The 22,983-nt window shown below is 43.4% G+C and overlaps 1 protein-coding gene across 1 annotated transcript; it reads right to left on the minus strand.

Moving 5' to 3' along the window:
* Positions 1-739: 739 nt before the first annotated feature.
* LOC146809842 (uncharacterized) lies at positions 740-22,705 on the minus strand. The gene is made up of 2 exons (XM_085614914.1): positions 21,298-22,705; positions 740-999 (listed from the first exon to the last, which is right to left on the minus strand). Exons 1-2 carry the CDS (start codon positions 22,514-22,516, stop codon positions 740-742), a joined length of 1,479 nt encoding a protein of 492 aa, XP_085471040.1. The 5' UTR covers positions 22,517-22,705.
* Between the last annotated feature and the right edge of the window lie 278 nt (positions 22,706-22,983).

Raw genomic sequence — 22,983 nt, forward strand, 5'->3', positions numbered from 1 at the left:
TGGCATTCTACACTTTCACAAGGGGCCCATCCCCACACAAAGTAGTTAATTTCAGTGCCTGGGACTACTATCTGAATGTTTGCATTTTAAGAATGTTGGAAATGAGGGTCTCTATTTGGCAGTGGTTTACACCCTGTCCAAGTAAGGACCCTTATTCTAGTCAAGGTAAGGGAGACACACAGCTAAGATAACCCCTGCTCACTCCCTTGGTGGCTTGGCACGAGCAGTCAGGCTTATCCCAGAGGCTATGTGTAAGGCATTTGTACATACACACTCAGTAACACAGTGAAAATACTACAAATGGACACCACACCAGTTTAGAAAAGTGACCAATATTTATCTGAAGAGAACAAGATCAAAACGAGAAAAATCCAACATACACAAGTAGAGATATCACTTTTAAAAGGTTAAAAACAGTTCCGTTCACAGAAATCCATGGATGCGTTATTTTTAGCACAAAGAACCTGGGATGCATCAGAATCAAAGACGAAAACAGGTTCAGGGGAGGTGAGGCACAGGAAAGCAAAATGATGCGCCGGTTCCTTGCTCCCAGGGGAGGTGATGTGTCGGTTCCTTACTGCCAGCGGAGATGATGCATCGGTTCCTTACTGCAGTACAGGGGAGATGATGCGTTGCTTCTATACTGTCAGGGGAGGTGATATGTCTGTTCCTTATTGTGAGGGGAGGTGATGGCTCAATATCCAGACACGCAACCTCAGTTCCTTACTGCGGGGAAACGTCAATGAAGAACTTGGTGCCCAAAGATGATGCATTGAAAATCCAGACGCGCTGTGTTGATGCAGCGGTGGCAGGACAGTTGCTGCATTGATTTCACATACACAAAGCAGGTGAGACATCGATTCTTCAGCCGCACAGCAGAGCCTGCTTCTGAGTTGGAGCGGGTGCCACGGACTTCGGTGACACAGTGCTTAGTACTAGGACTTCTCTGGTTTTTCAGCCGTACAGCAGGCGCTGCATCAATTCTTTGTCCACACTGCACTGTTGCATCAGAAAAACAGCCACATGAGAGTTGATGCATGGATTTTCTTGGTTCTTAGCTGCCAAGCCACCACCAAGGGTCCAGAACTGAATTTGGCACCACTTGGCAGGTCGGAAATCCCAGCAGAGGAGTCCAGGGGCTACAGATGAAGTCTTGGATGGCCCTGAAACTTCTTAACAGGAGGCAAGCACACACAAGTCCTTGGAGAACCTTGGAAGCAAGAAAACAAAGTCAAGTCCTTTCACTGCCCAAGACAGAAGCAGCAGGCCAGCACCACAAAGCAACCAGCAGAGCGTCAGTCCCTTCTACAGCATCCAACTTTTCCTCTTGGCAGAATGTCCTTTAGTCCAGAAGTGTTCTGAAGTTATGGTGTCACAGCTCCAATACTTATACCAGTTTCTACCTTTGAAGTAAGCAAGCTTAAAAAAAAAGTCTTTGTAGTGCACAAGAACCTTCCTTTCCCTGACCTGGCTCCAGGCACACTATAGTGGGGTGGATTCAGCATTGTGTAAGGGCGGGCACTGCCCCCTATACTGTGTCAGTGACAACTCCTCCCACCACTCTAGCTCAGGAAGTTCCATCAGCCTGGTGATGGGCCATCTGGATATGCAGGGCATACCTCTACTCCCTTTGTGTGACTGTCTAGAGTGAGTGCACAAACAGCCCAACTGTCACCCTCCCTCGGAAATGCATTCCAAAGGGAGGCAGAGGCACAGATTGGTAAACCAAGACAATGCCCACTTTCTAAAAGTGGCATTTTCAAACACACAATTTTAAAACCAACTACACTAAAGATGTATTTTCCAAAGTGTAGGTTCAGAGACTCCAAACTCCAAATCTCTATCTCTTTCCATTTGGAACTTACAGGTGTAAGATTTTACAAGGCAACTCCAATAAAAACCTATGTAAGAGTTAGTCCTTGCAATAGTGAAAAACATAATTAGCGGTATTTCACTATTAGGACATGTAAAACACACCCGTACATGTCCTACTTTTGAAATACACTGCACTCGGCCCATGGGGCTACCTTGGGCCTACCTTAGGGGTGCCTTACATGTAGAAAAAGGGAAGGTATGGTCCTGGCACGTCTGAGACTGTTGCGGGGATTCTGCTCATGCACAGAACTATGCGCAGGAACCAGGACCTCAGTGAATTGTGGTGTACCAAAAAACTCACCTCAGTACCTAGAACCCCTATCCGACTAGCATCAGTGTCTCATTCATTCTCCGTACCATATCAAAGCTACCAATGATTATACAACCCAGAACAAGCGACTTAGAATACTCTCAGGAATGGTGGGAATCAAGAACACCTTTTCGTTGTTATTCTCACATCAGTCCACAACGTGAGTAATCAGAGACACGGAAAAGTTTAAAGTGTTTAGCTTTAACTACGTGCTCTAAGATGCAGTACTTTGGCTAACATAAGCAAACAAATTATTAGAAATATAACCATCAGCATTATTACAATTCCATAAAAAACAAAGGCAGAAATCATATTACAATGATAGTGGAAACAGGTCCTATAATACCTTGTGAACCACCCTCCTCTGCATAGTAAGCTAGTTTTATTATAATAATAGAAGGTCTCTAGGTTTGAATGGGGAACCCCATACCTCAAAGATCAGCTTAGGTGAATCACATCACAGGATCAGCACTGCTCTCTGTGTCTGGAAAGGTTTTCTCTAAGCCAAGTGTGCCAGCATCATGCATGCAATGCAATATTAAAGGCACCCGAGTTTCAGATATTTGCAGTTGTGTGCTTGTTGTGTCTAGAGCGTGGGCCGATCATTCTGAATTCAACAGCATACATTGTTATTTGACCTTGACGGTTTCTGCACACAGTGTTCAGACTAAGGTCGCGGTGCACGTCTAGGGATGTAAAAAACAGACCGTTCTCATGTGAAGAAAAAGCAAGCAAGCAGTTTTACTTATAATAAATGCTATCTATAGTGTTGTGTGCAAAAGAAGCAAAGTGGCAAGATGTTGTTTAACTTCTAAAAACGCTTATGCTAACATAGCAATGTTTGCAGGCAACACCCTGCCTTCACTACAAGACACTGGGAACACCTGGTGCACTTTACTGTGGACTTACCGGTAAATCAAATATGCCAGTAATGGATAAACCAATTACAGATATATTTTACACAGGGAGCTCTTGCACTTTAGCACTGGTCAGCAGTGGTAAAGTGCCCAGAGTTCTAAAACCATTCAAAACTAAATGCATCACACAGTCAAAACAAGCATTTGCAATGCAATCGGTCTCGCCTTTGGGACCTTATATGTATTTAGCTATGCAGCACATTAGCCTGGGTGCTGAAACATCTATTGTTCTTTAACATGGAGGGAAAGTAAGCACCAAACTGCGTGACACACCAGGTATGGGAACACATGGAGAGAACTATTGCCTTTCAGCGGAAAATGGTATAGTCCATAGCTCTGTTTTTAATAAAATCAGGGCCTTCAGTGGTCATATCACTGAAAATACAAGATTTGAAAAAAATATTATAGTCTACTGGTGCTCGTGGAAGACAATTTCTATGGACTGGAATCTAGGGAATGCTAAAGTGATTCTGGTATTTTACTGTCCTCTGCTGGTCCTTTTCTAACAAGATAGTTAAATAGAGACAGTTGAACAGAAACAAAAGTCCTTAAGCGGAAACAGACAAGTCCTAGGGCTGATCTCCAGACCCCACTAAGTACATACACATATAAGTTAATACTAAAGTATATACAGGAGGTCTCGAATGCTCGACCTAATGATGGGGCCTCCCTGCAGAATTTGAAGTGGGACCCCTGTGTCTCCCATTTCTCACATATACTAATTGGCCATGGCCTTAATGGGAGTCCTCTGAAGAGTTGGAGGGCCCAATCGTGCTCGGGGAACCCCTATGCTACAGAGTCCTGTGTTACGCTCCAGCGCGGCACAAGGAGGGCCAGGACAAATATAGCCTGGGAAGTTGCCCCATCTGCCCCACTCTAAATATGCCACAGGCTTCACCAGGAATAATGCCAAACTGTAGGCATACCTAACAATAGCATGTGTATACTATTTCAGATGCTTCACAGTATTATTGCTGCGTGCATCTTGAATCTGATATGTTTTTGACATAAAATGCAGAGGAGCTGGAATAATTTTTAGAGTGGGGGTGCTGCAGCAATGTTACAACACCAAAGTCATAGTAATTGTGAAACATCCAAGCGGCACACAAAGAACAAGTGTAGCAAATAAGCCGTTTTCTGTCAGGTCGTAATTTTCAGCATTTTTCTTAAAATGTTGTGGCATGCGGTATTTATATAAGATGTGCACATGTATTGGTTATCAACCTGCAGGGTATGGCGTACTCTTAGTGAGTTTCCTTTGACTATTACAGTTTAGGACACTATGATGAATAGCACAGTTCATTTTTGTTTGTTCATAGCTTTCCCCTGGCAAAGGGTCCTAGTAACCCAAAATGCACTGATGCTCATGATTCATGGACGTCCAATTGTGGCTAATGATACATCAGCTATTAAGTAATCAGATTAAACAACATTGTGCATGGATCATTCATGAGATAAATGTATATACACTTGGAGTCGAGAATATTGGCTATTTCTTAAAATGATTATGAAAAACAACAGTATGGGTAATTTGGTTTATTTGTGTTTCAACTTGATCTAGCCATTAGACAGCACCATAGATAGTGTTTAAAATGGCCTGGTCACGTTTCAAAATATCACCAATCAATTAAGTATTTCATACACAGAATCTAATTCTTGCTATGGCACGTTTTTGGGAATTGCGTGTACCAGGCTTTACAACAAGAGGGGTGTCGACGTTTCGACCCGTCTAAGGGTACAGAGGTATTTTGAGGCCTTGACCGTGCGGGTCTTCTTCAGGACAAAGGGGTGGGGTTGGGGCAACCTGACGTGGTCCTCGACTTGACTGGATTTGGATGTTGCAAACGCTTCATGTTATAATGTTATATTGAATATCATGAGCTATTCTAAATGATTTTTTGTGTAATTAGCTCTAATCTGGAAAGACATAACTGGCTGAGATTATTGCATTGTGTCAATGATTGAGTTAGGACCATTGTTTTTTGTACTGGTTTTATCTGCAGTGAGCCTGACAGTTTCCCCCTCAATGAATTTTTGGAAGACAAAATAAACAAGCATTGACAAAGCAAAGCCAAAAGGCTGGAAGTGATTCAAAGCGCAAATGCTGTGTCAATGCATGGTTCATGGGTGATCGGAACAGTGATATAAACGAGCACGGCCTGTGGCATCAGCTATGGTGTGCATCGCATACTGTAACTTGAGAATTTATGGACTTTTTTTGGTTTTACTTTTGCTGAACCATAATTACCCTTAAACTGTGTTTTATTCAGTTAATTTCCAAAGGTTTTTTTATGGTGTACTGCATTCTCGTGCCATGTTCCTTTTCCACACAGCTCAATACTTTTTTCAGTAGGTGGCTACAGACCCTGCATCCAGGCCTCATGGTAAACATGCAAAGTCTTTAACAAAAGTTGTGCATATTCAGCCAATTACACCAAAGTTGTTAGCAAATCAAAATGTTTTGACCTCCTTCTCCTTTATGTTTGCGTTTCCTTATTGGACCTTCACAAAAACATGCATGCCTGTACAGTGTGAAATTTGGTAACTGTGTGCAAAAGTTCATGCAGATTCCTCAAAGAACACCTAAATTATTAGCAAATTAAAATTGTATTGCTCCACCCTTTAACTTTGCTCGCACTCGATGAACTGACATAAAACTTGACAAACCCATAGAAATATAATTCTTATAAAGTTCTGCAAATTTTATGCAGATTTGTGACACAATGTCAGTTTTTAGGAAGTTTACACTTTTTTGCACCCTTTTTATAACTCTCTCCCCTTAATATATCTGCAACGAGTAGAAAATACCAAGGGTAGGCTAAACACACAAAATGCCTCCCACATTTCATGCATATACGCCAAATGGTGCTAAAGTTGTAAGCTAATCAAAAGATGCCTTCTCAACTGTGGAGCTCTACTAATGTATTAACCCTTTGGAATCCCTTTATCAAATGCTAATTGCTCAAAACCCACTGAGTGGATTTACAGCCAGTTCAAAAGAAGCACACTTTCTGAGCAAAGTTCTACATTCATGAAAAGCTTGGTGTAACTTTGTTCAACATTTATTCCTGAAGCAGTGAGCAGCATTTCTCGATGGAGATAAAAGAGGAAATTACATCTCTTTTCAATTGAGCCCAGGGTTATAGGTAAAACAAAGAATGTATTATTATTATGATACATACATAATTGGTAACCATGTTGTATGTTGGTCCAATATTGCCAAGAGCAGTCTTGGCAACATAATCCACAGGACCAAAGACCAGATGGTTTGTAAATGTCACCAGAACCTGAAGCTGACAAAATAGGACTATATTATTACCCGATCCAGTAACAAATTGCCTGTAATTTTGATGATACATGTTTATTTTGGGGTTAGTTAACTTTAAAAAGCTGTTTGTTTTAAACAGAAAATGTTTATTGCTAAATTATCTGCAGTAAATAAAAGAGAACACTATTTAAATGTTTTTCAACAATGTTTGAAAATACTATTTATGTTTTTAAAAACACAGTCTGTCAGTAGAAAGAACAATTGTTGAAGCTGTTTTGTTCAAGGTGCAACTGGGGTCTGATTTGAATTAGAATACAAGGTTTTATTTATCATTTAAGAACTTCCATGAATAGATTATTAAAAAGGAAAATGGACTCGAGCTAGAGCCAGAGGAATAATGTGATTCTAGAGCTGTGGTGATTACCTAATAATTATGGATTTACAATACTTGCCATAGAATTTGCCACATTATTTGCTGATTTCAACAAAACTGCTGTTGCAAGGCCAATCCGTCAAAATGATGCTACCAGAGAATATGGTCTATAATTTGCCTTTTCTTGTTGCTTAATCTGCCACATACTTTGGTCCTCAATTGTTGAATAATTCTGCTCGCCCTGACAATAAAAAAAGCTCTGCAGACTTGTTTGAGGGCTGCTATTATGATGATGAAACCCATGTTTCATTGGTTCCTGTGAAATGTATATTTTTAGACCATTGCATTTTGTGCATTAAAAGCACCTAAACATATAATGTATATTAGAGGTAGGCGACCCACTGAATGCTCGAGCCTGACGCCTGGGTCTGTATCAGCTCTCCATAATAAGCAGAATGGGCTTCCGTCTGCCATCTTCGCTCTATCCTCATGCACAAAGCGGTTGAAACAACGCAATATAACTTGAGGTAAAAAGGAGAGACAAAGTGATACCTATTTAGTGGCTGATTTCTGCAATGTGAAACTGGAAAACCTGGATTAATCACTGCTTCCCCGCTAAAGGAAACCCTGTGATCTTAGGCAAAGGTTTTATTTCACTGATTCCCCCTTTTGTTTTCTTTATCACATAGGAAGCACATTCAAATACATGAGCGCAGAACACCAGTTGTTTAAACACCTATTCTGTTTTATTTAATAAACTATAATGTTCCTCTATCAGGGTTCACATGACAACTGTCTTGCCTCTGAGTTCACTAATGGCACTGTCCCAGGTTTGGGGCGAGGGCAGGGATGGTTCCAAGTTTATGTTTAAAAACTATTACGTTTATATTGCAATTCAATTATGTGACATATTAATCTCAAAGCTTCTATATGTTAAAGAAATACACATTTGTGAATTTTAACGAGACGTCATCATATTATTCGTAATGTTTATTGTATAATTGACATGGCAAATATGTTTAGGGCACTTCTCATGCTCAGGGTCCAGGAGCCAAGCAAGAGCCTTGGGTTAGCTCTGGCTCGATTCACGGTGTGAATTTGTTGACTCGCCCACCACTAGTGTATATCTATCTATATATCTATAGCTGCACCATCCATCCATCCATCCATCCATCCATCCATCCATCCATCCATCCATCCATCCATGTAGCTATCTATCTAGACAATACACACCACAGCAAAACACGGTCCCCCATGGGTCCCACCATTTCATCTGTGCCACTCCCTCTAAATCCTTCCTAGAAACAACCTAATAAAGCACGAATTGTTATTATTGAGTAAAGTGCCACTCTTTCTCACATTTGAGGTTTGAATGTCTCACTCATGATGATTCTCCAGCCAGAGCTTAGGTTATGAGTACATATTTGTTTGTATATGTAAAAAAAAAACCATTCATGCATACTTCACTTCCCTTGTGCCAAACAACCTACACCAGTCACCTCCTCTGGCTTGTCCCAGTCACTCACTGGTTAGTGCTGCATGTGTATGTGTTATTATCTTGCTAGCCTGCTATTCTGGACTGATTGCTCCTTTCTTTCCACCCCTCCCCTTTGTCTCGTTCTTTCTCCACCCTCTCCTTTCCGTTGCTTCCTGATTTTACTATATCCTGAGCAAAGATTGTGACAGGGATTGTTTTACTCCGAACACATTTACCCACTATTATTAACACTACGACAACTGGAGGTTTCTATGAGCAGAGTATGGCGCTATCGTCTTCCCAGTTACATAGGAGCAGAGTGAGTGGCAATCTCTGTGAAATGCTTATTTAGTGACAACAACTGTTCACAAACGCCTGCTGCTCTCGGTAATAGAAAAGGTACATTTCTGAAGTATTGTCAGTCGATCCCTCACTCATCCCACCGCCCCCTTTCGACAGCTTAGCAAACATTGGTGTTCATCAAGTTCTTTGATAACGGGTCTGGAGGTCAGTGGTAAGAGCTCTGCAGAGGTAAGTGACTGTTCCTGCCAAAGTATATCCATTCCTTAAATTTGGGAGCCCACGCTCTCCCCCATCTGCAAGCCACCCTGGCTTGGTCAATAATAGCCCTACTTCTTTCTCTTTTGATTGTATCCACGAGAATGTCACCTCATCGAAGGTGAATGAGCCTCTAGAGGGTGGCACATTCACCTTCAGTGAGGTGACATTCTCCCCAGACGGGCCACTCCTTCCCCCCTACATAGCCATGGGCGAGGAGGGGACTTTTCAACTTCATTGATTGAATAAAACAGAGCTGGCAACTGATCCTCACTCAGTGTTTCAAGGGTGAGGGTGGTCCAGGAGTCCTGATGGCTGCTCTGGTGCCCTGTTACCAATTGCATGCCAAACTCTTGGGCAGCGGTTTCTGGCCGCGGCCTCCTTGGACTCCAGAGTTTGGCAGGACAAGGAGGAGGGAATGAGGACAGTGGCCGAGATGATCTGTTTGTTGTTGCAAATAGGACACTGGGACAGCTGTCAGCTGTTCCTCTCTTTCATCTCATTCACAAATGTGATATTACGGCAGGATCGGAACAGCTAAACTGTCTCGGTGGTCTGCATTTGGGGACTCACTCCCCTCGCCTTGAACAAGGTGGGAGACGGCGGGGGGATGTAAGGCGGGTGGTGTATGCCGGCTTATCAGTTGAGCATTTAATCCTCCCTAGCTCGTGGGCAGGGTCGGGGGAAATGGTATGTGGGTGTTAGATTTGCAGGAGTCTGATCTTCATGGCCCTTGGGTCCTGAGAGTGGATAAGTTGGGGTGTGCAGGCTACAATAGTCACCGCCACAGCCCTTACTCAAGGCTGTGATGGGAGTTGGCGATGCCCGAGGAAAGACAATCCTCCTCAGCTGGTATTTAAAGAGGAGGGGGCTTTAAGGGGCACATTAACCATCACCTGCCATTGGACTGAGACGTCCAAGAAATCCTTAATCCCCGCTTTTGGGGCAAGAAAGTTAACTCATAAGGAGGCAGGGCAAAATTTTCATTTAGCAAGCCTTTGGAGAATTACTTTTCACACCCCAGGCCTTTGACAAGATATTTTGAACCCCCATCCCCGAGCCTTAGGAAGGTGAGCAGGGAGGGAGTGAAAGATCTCTACTTGTTCAACCTGCCTGTGCCTTTATGGCAGGCAGGGGAGAGATCTACATATATATGTTTACATATAAATACAGCAGATACCATGTGCAAACAAGCATTTGCAATGCAATAGGTTACGCATTTACTTGAGTTTAAGCTATTGGCATTGGAAATTAAAATGCGTTTTATTTATGTTTTAAAAACCAAAACATAAATAAAAGGCACTGTGTCATTTACAATGCCAATAGCTCAAGAATGACTGAAGTTGATGTTGTGACATGAGACACATTACTATTCTCCCCGATAGCAGCGTCTGACCAGTTTCGAAGTTACTATTCTTAGGCAAGCTTTTGGTAAATATTTACTCAACCATAAAGCTTCATCGAAAGAGAAAAAGAAAAACTTTTTGACCCACTTCAAATTGGCTTCTGACAAGGGCACGGCACAGAGATCTCAATCTTGGAGGATCTCAGGAGGCTAGCGAAGGGCACTGGCGTTGGTGCGCTGCTACTATAAGTATTCAACACCATTGACCATCCCATTTTCTCCCTAAAGACTAGAAAAAATCCACCTCACTAGAGCAGTCAAGCAATTTATAAAGCCTTTTATTGAGTAAAAGGAGAGACAGCCGCACTGCCTCGTGTCAGTTCCAATGCAAAGATCATACATTACAGTGAGCCAGAGGTATCTAGTTTGTTTCCACTACATTTTACCATCTACTGGTTGCCGCCACATGTTACCCCTAGGAAAACTAATGAAGCTCTTTGACGTACAAATTAGCATGTACACTGATGACACCAAACAGGTTTTTGGGCTGTCAAACAAAACTACAACTACAATTATTCTCTCTTGTCTTGCTAGATCCGATGGTAGAAAGCCACCAACTTCCCTAAACTGAACATAACATTGTGTGTATATGTGTAGCCATTGTACATTACCATGTGTCTTCTGCCATATAGAGCTCTGCATCCTCATGATAGGCTCCTGTGCGTTAGAACTGAACGTCATCTTGTGATTTGGTGATGTACAGCGACCAGCTATCCTTGATTGTGTTACAACCTGTGCTTCACTGATGGAGAGCATACAGGTGTTCCTTTGAAGCACATCACCCCATGGTCTCCTGAGGCGTGTAAGCCAAAGCTTTCCTAAAAGTGCATCAGTTGTACTACCCTGGTGTATTTTCTCAGCAACACTACACCTCATGTCACTTTCTAAACGTCATTCTGTTCTCTGCTGATTCACATCACCATGTGCCCCTTGGTTCATAATGTGTGTGAGACTGCTGGTCTGTGTGCATGGGTGCCTGCTTGTTTGTTGGACTTTATGAAACTAATATGTTGGGCTCCACGTGTGTCCATATGCTGCAAGCCTTAGTGAGCGGTCACAATTCCCAAGCCATACTGAATGACTCTGTCAATGTTTACTTTTTCATTTGGGAACTGTAGCAGTTAACACTGTTTGAATGTGCTGGAAGGGGTCTAGGCTAGAGTCAGATTGGACATTTAAATTTAACAGTAACCTCAGATGCAGCCTTAAGTCATGAGCTGGAACCCCATAAATCACCAAAACTAAAATAAATAAATCACTTGGCTTGCTGGTGGTGGAAGTCAAAGTTATCACCGAGAGGTCCTGGTGGGACGCGTCCATTCACACTGAACAATTTGCTCTCTTCTACGAATCTGCTTGTTTCCTAAAAGGGGCAGAAATAGTGCTTGCATCCTTTTTGCAACTAGTGTTTGGGTCAAAATAACCCGTAGGTGTAAACCATACATAAATGTGCCAACAACATCAGAAACATTTAAATATTTGTAAAATTTGCATTGTGAAAGGCATAAGCAATCATGGTTCACTCGGTCAAGGATAGTTCTTTTATGAGTGGTGGATTGCAAGTATAAGGGAAAGGACGGGGTTCCAATACCGCGGCTCCCCTGTGAACCGGTTCAGGCCGTCGCCGTCTTTAAAGACTGATTGGCACAATTCACCCGCACCCGCGCTCACTCCCAACCCACTCCAGGTAATGCAGCAGAGCGGGTTGGAGCATTACCTTCGTCGGATCTGGCCTGCACTCGAGCGCGACTCTCCCTCGACTCGGTCTGACGTCCTGCTGGGCGGGGCGCACCGCGCGCCGACTTCCCTCAGTGTGGAGTCCTCCATTGCCAGGCAACGGCCCGCGGTTCTTTACTCTCCCTGCGGCTGCGCTCCCGACAATGGACTCGGCGTCGGGGCTGGTTTCACTTCTCGGCAGTCCCCAGCTGAGTGCAGACACACGCCACAGCTTCAGGAATGATCAGGGCAGAAAAACTATACATAAATATCCCAATAACATCAGAAACATTTAAATATTTGTCAAATTCGCATTGTGAAAGGCATAAGCACTGCAAAAAATGAATGAGAAGCGAAGAGTAAACAGAGCTTACTCGGGGAGGAAAGAAAGTGAAAGCGCGCCGTGCACGCGTGCTGCTAAGAGGCTGGTATTGTGCTGCCGGCTCAGCTGCCAGACGCTGATAGCATTTACAGTACTTTAAACAAGTACAACACACGGTGCGAGGAGGTGGCTCAACAAATAACGCTGCTGACTTTAGAGCAGGAAAACAGGGTTCGAGTCTCGGCGTGGGCTGCATCATTTAAGCGTGATTTAATTATGAATAAATTAAACGTAAATAAATAAACAGGGTCGGGTAAGTGCAGGAAGCTGCCAGATGTGGAAATGCGAGCAGCAAAGAAAAAAGTAGTCCCTAAATAAAAAGATAACAGCCAGCAGCGTAAGTTAACTGTAGTTGGTCGATGCTGCTTCCTCCAGAAACGGAAGAAAAAGGAGTGATGTATCGGACCACAAGCCAACAATGAGCAAGATATTAACAGCAATGCCAGATTCCACCAATGGCAAGCAACAAAACAAAGACAAAAGCAATGGGTGGAGTTTCAGTAGTAATACTGATTACTTGATGCCTCGTAGAGGCAGCGTATGCGCTGCCTATGCGAGACCTAAAAATTGACCAAACGTATAAAGAGAGTCACATTGTCACATCTATAGAGACTGTCGTACCTGAATTCCATTGCAGGGATATCCTGGACTGTCGAAGAATATTCACACCTTGCCCCACTAAATCTCAACCTCCAATAACTATGTCAGAGTACAGAGACCCCAGAGGGAAGGGGAAGGGATGGAGAAGATAGCAGCCAGTAATGAATCCAGTGGTCAAAACATAAATGTTAGAACTGGGGGTCTCTAGTTTGCTGAGGTAGGTACCTTAGTCCAAACAGTGACCCTTGCTTCTAGTCAGGGTAAGGAGGGACACACTCTTAGATAACCCCTGCTCACCCCCTGGTAGCTTGGCACGAGCAGCCGGGCTTATCTCCAAGGCAATATATTAAGTATTTGCAACCACACTCCCAGTAACACAGTGATAACACCACAAATGGACACCACACTGGTTTCATAAAAATAGCGGTATCTTTATAAAAAGGAATGCGATAAGACCAAACGATAGAAATCCAACATATGCGTATTCGTAATATTTCGCTTAACCGGTTATTAGGCCAGCAATCACTTGTAGGTTCTTGCGGTATCAAAGAGCAATTCACGATCACTAATGCAGTCCTAATGCAATGCTATGTAGTTCATAATGCAGTTCGTAATGTAGTAATAAGACAGTCCTTAATGCAAGAATCAGGCAGTTCGTAATGCAAGAATAATGCGGTTCGTAATGCAAGAATCAGGCAGTTTGTAATGCAAGAATAATGCGGTTTGCAATACAAGAATCAGGCAGTTCGTAATGCAAAAATAATGTTGTTCGTCATGCAAGAATCAGGCAGTTTGTAATGCTAGAACAATTCGGGTTGTAATGCAAGAATCAGGCAGTTCTTAACCAGCTCCAAATTCCCCCTCATCTGACCATGGCTGTAGTTTTTGACATTGCAGTGTTTTACACATTAGAATGGCTACACCACTTTATCTAGTAGTTGCATGGGATATAGCATTTCTTGACGTGTGAGAAAGGGGTCTGCAGCTGTAAAGAATCTGGCCTACCCAATCTCGTTTACATTTTTCGGATTCTATACTGGATAGATGTTTTCCCTGAATGAGAGCAATATCTGTATGTTTGGCGGCTAAATAGGAAATCATTTTCTTTTTTTTATTGTAATTAGTGAAACCATTGACATAGATAGAGACAGTTTGCATAGGACTTTTGTCATGATGCTGACGGGAAATGTTAGAGTTTATTTGTCCTGTGTGAGAATGGGTCAAAAGGGTAAAAATTAAAGAGGAGGTGAACAAATGATATGTGAATGTGGTAATGGAAAGTAACTGGAGGTAAAAACTATCTGGAGTATAGTAAACCTTAAATCAAAATGTGGAAATATGATCACAAAATATTGTTAATGCTAAACTCTAAATTGTGCCAGCACACTAAATGCTTTAATAGAAAAGAACACTTCAGATAAAATAATTTGTATCAATTTGTGACCCAGACACAACAGGGGAAGAAAGAAAACCACTCATGGTAAATAGATTATGAGAAAAAAATCACTCCATGGAGTTATAAAGCCCATCCAGGAGAAAGTCTACCTATACAAATACAGTATGAAATATACATGATGTATTGAACAACAATGTATGAGAAAAGGAAATTAATTATATCCACCAGAGGTAATAACTGCAGTAAAACAGTAATAAAATGATATTATTGCATAGCATATATAAATATATATACTCATCTAGCTAGAAGAAGCGATAGTGGAAGGTTTATCATCAGTTACTTTATCAAAAGACGTGGATGACTTTAGAGGTGATCTCGATTTGTCTCTGGGATTTTCCTGTGTGAGTACCTCTACACAGCGGACTGCTTTATCTCCGTCAGACTGTTTCTTAAAGTTACGGGTGTGTAATTTACCAGTACGGTGGTTTTGTGGATAATTCTGTAATTGAGAGAAGCCCGCTCTCTCCCCCCTCAGCTCCGCTGTTCTGCTGCTGCCGCCACCGCTGCCCGGTGTGAGCAGGGTTTGAGACCCTTCTCGGCCCGCTCTCTGCCCGCCCCTGGTTATTTTGCTGCTGGTACTGTTGCCCTTATTAATTTCTGTTTTCTTCTGTTTGCATTCAACTTGGTATTCCCTGCATTGCTATTGGTATTTTGCTCTCTGCTGTTTGCATTTAATTTGGTATTCTGGTATTCCTATTGATTTCTGCTTTCTCCTGTTTGCATTTAATTTAATTTGGTATTCTCTGGTTTGCTTTTTGTATTTATTTGGGTATTCTCTGCTTGCTGCCCTGCCCATGCTCGTTCCTCATCACCCTTCGTCCCGCCGCCACTGCTTACCCCGTAGCCCCTCCCCCCTGCTGCTTCCCGCCACCCAGGTGTGCTTTCCCTCCCCCTCCCCTATTTAATGGCAGCCACTATGCTGCCGCACAGCGGGTGACCGTCCGCGACCCGACCACGACCAGCACCAGGATCCCTGACCCTCCGGCCCGACAGTGCTACAGGCCCTCGGCACTCCATGAACTCAACGCTGGAAAGGACAACAACTGCAAGCTAGCCTCACCTCTCAACACACACGGTCCCTTCACCTGCCGTCACTCCCGCCACTCCTTCACCTTCGCCGAGACCCAGGACATTCCACCTCCCTCCAGCAACAACTCCACTGCACCCCAAAGCCTGGGATGCATCCTCCTCAATGTCCACTCCCTCCACAGACACTCCACAGAAATCTGGGGCCTCCTTGAGAGCACCTCCCCGGACACCGCCTTCCTCACTGAAACCTGGGCAAAAGCCACCTTTGGACCAGACATCGCGATCTCCACCCCTGAAGGATACAAGTTCACCCGCAAGGACCATCCCAACTGCCCTGGGGGTGGCATCGCTATCACCCACAAGGTCAGCCTTCGCCTTAGCACCTACACGAACGGGCCCACAGACCTGATATAACACCTCCACTTCAAGATACAGACCAACACATCCGCCACCCTCCGAGGAACCCTTATCTACAGACCCCCTGCACTCCGTTCACCGACTCCATCACCAACATCATCACGCCACATGCCATCACCTCTACCGACTTCACGCTGCTAGGAGACCTCAACTTCCACCTCGACAACCGCCAGGACCCTGTTGCAGGGATTCTGCTCATACACAGAACTATGCGCAGGAAACCAGGACCTCAGTGAATTGTGGTGTACCAGAAACTCACCTCAGAACCCATAACCCCTTATCCGGCCAGCATCAGTGTCCCATTCGTTACTCCGTATCATCACGGAGGTCCCAATGAATAGACAACCCAGAACAAGCGACTTAGGGTACTCTCAGGAATTGTGGGAATCAGAAATACCTGTTCGTAATTATTCTCATATCAGTCCACAACAAGAGTAAACGAAAACACGCTAAAGTTTAAAGAGTTTATTTTATAAACCTCGTGTCCTAAGATGCAGTACTTTGGCTAACACAAGCAGACAAATGATTAATATCAAAACCATCAACATTGTTACAATACAATAGAAAATAAAGGGAGAAATCATATTATAAATGACAGTGGGTACAACCACCTTTCCTTCACTAATAAGCTAATATTATTAGACTAATAAAAGGTCTCTAGGCTTGAATGGGGAACCCCATACCGTAGAGATCAGCTTAGTGGATTCACATCACTGGATCAGATGTGGTCTTCTCCTAGGAAACCTCTTCTTCAGAATGTGTGTAAAGCATGTAGCCTGCAATATTAAAAGTACTCGACTTTCAGGTATTTGCAGTTGCGTGCGTGTTATGGCTAAACAGTGGGCCGATCAACCTGAACTCAAAAACATGCATTGTCTAGCGACCCAGACTGTTTGTTTTACACAGTGTACAGACCAAGGTCGCAGCTCACGGCTAGGGATGTGAACAACAGACAGTTCTCATGTGAAGAAAAAGGTGAGCAAGCAGTTTTCAACTAATAACATGCAACTGTAGTATCGTGTGCAAAAGCAGCAGAAGCGGCAAGATGGCTTTCTAACATCTAACGCGGTTATGCTAACTTAACAATGTGTGTATGTAAATTGCAACCCACACTACACCCCCCGGTGATCGGACCACTAGCCAATAAGGACACAATCAGGAAATGCAGACGAACGGAACTAAGTGCTTGAATGTCAAATCCCTATAAAGGTGCAGTGACAGTTCGAAGAGAAAAAAACCTACAAAAAGGGGAAAAAATCTAACGTTTATTATTAAAGGCAATGCTCATAAAACGTCATTAATAGTAAAAAGGGGGAAAAAAAAATTTAAATTGGAAACTTCAAAAATTAATAGTAATCTGTGCAACGGAAAGTCGGACGACCTCTCAGTTAATCCATCAACGTATATGCACAGTAGGTAGCAACAGTTTCCAACAAGAAATCGTTGGAGCGTCCTCTAAAAGTTTCTGCCATCCAGTTTAATAATTGAAATGAGCATACATGTTCCTCGACAATCGGAGCCTCTAGTACCATCAGAGGACACCCGGCGTGTTCTTCAAGAGAACTTCTTGCCAGAAAGTCATATGCAGCCGTTCCGATGTCCAAATTCCCTAGGACTTCATGTGCCACTCCACAGGCCATAATCCTGACACCAGAACAGTCCAACTCATGAGCCACTAAGGGACTCATTAGTCGATCATAATCCGAGGCGGGAGACACCGAGTTTGACAAGCACAAATCCAGGGCCCATTGGAAGGGACAGTCTAGGCAATAAAAGACAGGTTGTACGCATGTAAAGTAGGAAAACCAGAAGGACAATCCATAGGCTATGCTCAAGGTTGCCAGTGGCAATGTACCATAATATTCGAGCATCCGGTCACGGAGATGCAGCAGCCGGGGCAGGCTGTCGTGTGATACAAATTGTGCAGCCATTGCGCAGTAAGCAGATCAACAACAGCTACGAGGGCCAGAATCAACGGGAGACCGCCAAAGACGCTGGAAAAAATAGAATGAAAAAAGGCCGGGATCACACCAAAAATAGTTTGGAAGGAGGTCACGAGGCCGGAGCCCACAATTTTGAAAAAATGAGCCAAGCCACTTGTTGACGAGGCATTAAAGATAGTTTGAATCAGAGCCCCAAAATGAAGTGGGAGATCAGTATTCAAAAGTGCCTGCACCTCAGTGCGCGTATTTGCTACGTGAAGGGCAAATGTTTCCCGGGAAGAAGTCAGCGCGACTTCTTTTTGAGACAATAGAGCCCTTATTCTGCTCATCTTATTGAACTCTGCTTTCAAGGTTGAAATGGACGGCCAGATGGATACATCCAGCCGCCCATGCGGGGGTGGGAAAAGGACATTTTTACAGCAAACCACTCTCTGTGATACCGTCACTATGTAGGGAATTCCCACTAGCATCCCGCAGAGCTTCATTATTTAAAAGTAAATAACTACCGTTAGCAAGCAGCGTGAATGATGGTGTAATAACTGGCACGGGAATCCCTTTCAGGATGCAGGCTAAGTTAGGAGCGTGCACATTGCATGCGCCATGCAATTGAATGTGCCTACATACTACTGAACGATCAGGCGTGTAGGTGCATTCCTCGCCTTTCAAATATACTTCTTTACCATCTCTCGTACATCTATATGTAAAGGGGAGTGACCAGACTTCATGCAGGAAGGCTGTATCCAGTTGTTCATATCTGCCTAGAGCATAATGCTTCATGCAATAACTGAACTTAAACAAGGGAAACGGTAAGGTGATTAACCCGTGAATAAGCCACACAGCAGAATTTAATTCAGCCACTGAGAAAGGCAAATGTTCTAATTTCTCAATATGCAGTAATGAATATGTTACATCTTTCATGGACATAAATTGTTGTTTTTGCGGTCAGATTAAAGGGAAGAAACAAAGAAGACGTATTCATATATTCCCATGGGACTTTCCCTGCCTTTAGTGTTTGCAATGTCCATGCAAACTGCATAACAGAACGCAATTGATTTTGACCATGATACAACACAGACATATCATCCTGCACAATATCAACACCAGAAGAAACAATATTGTTCAACGTAAAAAATTCTGGAAGAAAGGGTGTTAATGCTATTATCTATAACGGCTAGTACTTTTTCCATATTAGCTTGGTCAATAGCCCTCAAGCGGGAAGCAGCTTCAATTTGTGATAACTTCCAAATTTCGTTATAAACAGCATACACCCATCTTTTGGACCTGCCACCCACAGGACCCTTAACAAAATCATTCAAATCTATTTTGTCATGTAATTTTGATAAATGAAGTTTAACAGATGCTAAGTTGGAATGTTGCAGCCAAGACTGGCATAACTTCCCTACAGAGTAGGTAGTTACTGAATGCGAGGACTCAAAACGAGGATCCACGCGCACCTGCGTGTACCCAGGTTTCATACCCAGAAACCGATGTTGACAGGAATCTGAGCTCGTCTGCCATATTAACCAGCCTTCAGGACTAAATTTAGAAATATTGAAGGACGTGTTAGAGATAGATGACTGCAACGCATCAAGTGATTGATCTGTTTGGTTATCCCAATTCGGATAAGCACCCAGATCCGGAATAGAGGGAAAATTTAGTTTTTTCGAAGTAGCCAATCCAAGACAGGTGGTTTGGAAGGTCGTTGAATTTAAAAACAACATGTGACTTGGTATAAGGCAGGCACGATGCAAAGCTTCTGTCCCTTGTACCTGCCACGGTTTGGAACACCAAACCGATTTAAGATCAATAGTAGCCTTCCACAAATCGTAACCTTTGATTGACAACTCATCCATAAAGGAGTTAGAATATAATAATTTTGTGTGTGTTAGCCTAACCTTCGAAGCAGGCTCTGCCGCCATTTTGAAATAAAAGGAGGTTGGATTGGAAACACTGAAATCAGAAAAATATGTGTATTTGTCTACCAATGTAGTTGATCTACCTAAATGTGGTGTTGGACAATGTTCCCATTGGGTAAAATTTACAAAATTTTGAAATGTATTCGCCGTATGCAAGAAATGATTGCCATAATCTTGAAAGCAAAATTGCTCAGCATAATTAGCAGTATCTGAATACAAATCCTCAGCATCAAATGCAGCATAATATTTCAAATCAGAAAACAGTGCTTCTATGGCCTGAACGTCCCAATCATCAGAACGGATGTTTTGTTTAACTACATCACCCATAGAAACACGAAATACATTCGGTACATTGATGACCTCAGTCGGACCATGAATTTGAAATTTAACAGCATCCCACGCAATTCCATCTAACACAGGCCAGAGGTAATATTCACAAAAGTCTGGTCCCTTTTTATGATGTGTGATGAGGAGTGAGGTGCCAAAGTTCCATCAATTAGTCTAATTGTAGACCTTTCTTTAAGGTAGTGTCCATTAACGAGACGAAAAAGCACCACTACAAATCCAATGGACATAAACAAAAATAAACTTATGAGCACCAGCCAAATGTAAGTCCAAGGGGGAATCAAAAAATTTCTTTTGAACCAAATAGCAATAATAGAAACTTTTGAAGGGGAATTGGAAGTCAATGAGTTTGTGTCAAAGGAGAAACGTGACTGGTTAACTGCCGTGGATTGTAAAACAGGCAATTGCACATCTGTAGGATAAGCATACTCAATCTCTTCAGGCAGACCACCAGCGGGTGGTAATAACAGAGGATCAGTAACTGTATGCATCTCGATGGCAACATCAGACAAGGTGGTAGTAGCTTGAGGCACAACAGAATTTCTCTGCAGCGCAGGGCAAGAAACCGCTGGAGTCATACTAAGAACTATCGGCCACTCGCTGTAGTTTGACATTGTCAATAGAGATGTACCTGCTATCCTTGCGACCAGGAAGTGGAGGTAAAATTACTGTTCTTGTACCCTGCACTCCAAGCACTGGAACCGGTGCACGATAAGAGGGGCCGAACTCCTTCTTGTTCTCCACCTTCTCACGGACCAGGTCACCAACTCGAGGTAGCCAGCCTGCTACCGGAATCTGAAGCTCAGCATCAGATGTGGAGGGTATGTGTTCCTTCGCTAGACTGTCTCTGGCTTCTTGTAGAGTCTGCAATACAGCACAGTGATCATCTACGTCAAAGGGTGCGGCTGACGCCGCCATGTCTAGACCATCAAGGTCTGGGACAAACATTCTTATTCCGAAGAGCATCATGTATGGGGTCCGCCCACCCAGAGACCTTCTAGGGAGATTATTAAGTGCACGTTGGACGTTATACAAATGGGCTAGCCAGTTCCGACCAGTGCCTAAACCCCGTGCTGTCATAGATTGCTTTAAATCATGGTTCATTCGCTCCACCACACTATTACCCTCAGGCCGTTAGGGAGACGAAAATTTGACTTGGACCCCCAAATTTCTCATGGCTTCTTTGTACGCCTTAGAGGCGAATGCAGGGCCCTGATCAGAATGAAAGGTACCACATGTAAAACTTCCCACAAAGACACGCAAATCCCTGATGACAGTCCGGGAATCAGCACTCCACACCCATAGAAAACGTGTGCACGAATCCACTGCAACCAAGATGTACTTGTACGCAGTATCAGAGGAAAATGGACCACAGTGATCTAAATAAACGCACCCCAGTGGTTTATTAGATATGTATAACTGAGTTTGTGGTGGGCGCGCAACAGTTGAAGGCTTAATCTGTTGGCAAATGTCACAATTAAGAACATAAGCTCGGGCTTGTTTGTTTAAACCAAACCACCAGTAACGTTGTTGTAACAGAGATACAGTAGCTGCAACGCCGGCGTGGGCAGATGCCAACCCCTCGTGAGCTGCTAGTATCAAAGACGGTCTGCAGTCCGCGTTGGGAATCAATCTGTCACCAACGTCGTTAATCCTCACTAACGGGTTGTTATCAGGGCTTAAGTGATAATGGTAACGAGAAGGGAAACCTTTCGGGTAATTACTTCCCTTCTCTGTCGCTGCAATAGCTGCCAAGATGTCATCATCAATCTTACTTTTGGATCTTGTAACTGCTGCTACTAAGTATGTCGCCACTGCTGTTTTTGCTACCTCGTCAGCTAGGCTGTTTCCGACAGCATGGACACCAAGTCGTTGGTGACCAAGAGTGTGAATAACATTCACGAGTGGCAGACGTTCTTTACATTCTGCCACTCGAACCCAAAGCGTTTTATGCTTAATTGTGCTACCTTTGGAATCGCGATATTCATTTTGAGACCAAAAATGTAGATTGTCGTTGTAAGACTGAACACAATAAAAGGAGTCACTCACTATAAGAGTAGTGACCCGAGGATCAGCAAACTCTAGTGCAAGCACTAGAGCCCAAAGCTCTGCCAATTGTGCGGTACAATCACCCAATGACTGCGTATGCACGGCATCAGATTGGAAATCACCATTTACGAATGTACCAACCACAATCGCACAGACCGCTGAATAGGCATTCTTTGATCCAACCGCTGGCTGCGCCGAACCGTCGGTGTAAATGACACAATGGTAATCTTCGAGCGGGCGCAAAGAGAGAGGAGCCGGATGAATGAATTCATACTGCAAGTACTCCTGAGTCTGTAATGAGGCATCAAAGATATAGGTGACATCTGGCGATGTCAAGGAAGTGGCCCATTGTATCCACCGTGGATGCAAAGCTTTAGAATTAGGTACACTTGCTTTAGTCACTGCCTCAAGGGCAGGATATGGTGTCACAACCAACATACGTTTTCCTTGCGACAGCGCTCGTTCTTTAAGAATCGCCATCTGCACCGCCGTCAGAACCTTCTCGACAGTGGAAAAGCGCAATTCAGCAGAGGTGTACAAGTGTGATTTGTATGCAATGGGGACGGTATCGCCCTCATTGAACGTTAAGTACGTGAAACCCACTGCGCCCGGCACAATTCTTATTACCAGGTTAGTGTGGTTATCACGTGTCAGTAAGTATTTTGAAGCAAGAAGATCAGCTTGCAAAGATTGCAAGATAGCTGAATGCTCTAGTTGCCAGCATGATTTGGAAAAAGTAGGTTGTACCAAGGCATAAAGCGGCTTGATACGCTGGGCATAATCAGGAATATACATTCGACTGAAATTCAGAAAGCCCAGCAAAGACTGTAATTTCTTCAATGTTGTAGGAGCACGCAGACATGCGCTCTTCTCCAGAAAGTGAGGAGCCAAACCTCTACCTTCATTGTTAAGCTCGTAGCCCAAAAACAACACTGTATATTCTGCAA

The sequence above is a fragment of the Triturus cristatus genome, chromosome 7, assembly GCF_964204655.1.
Source record: "Triturus cristatus chromosome 7, aTriCri1.1, whole genome shotgun sequence".
NCBI lineage: Eukaryota > Metazoa > Chordata > Amphibia > Caudata > Salamandridae > Triturus > Triturus cristatus.

What these genes read in the sequence shown, in the direction of transcription:
- LOC146809842 (XM_085614914.1), bottom strand. Translation starts at nt 22,516, where the DNA reads ATGGCGATTCTTAAAGAACGAGCGCTGTCGCAAGGAAAACGTATGTTG. An exon ending in TGCAGTGGATTCGTGCACAC is followed by an intron (nt 1,000 to 21,297) that starts GTTTTCTATGGG and finishes CTGATGCAACAG; the next exon opens with TGCAGTGTGGACAAAGAATT.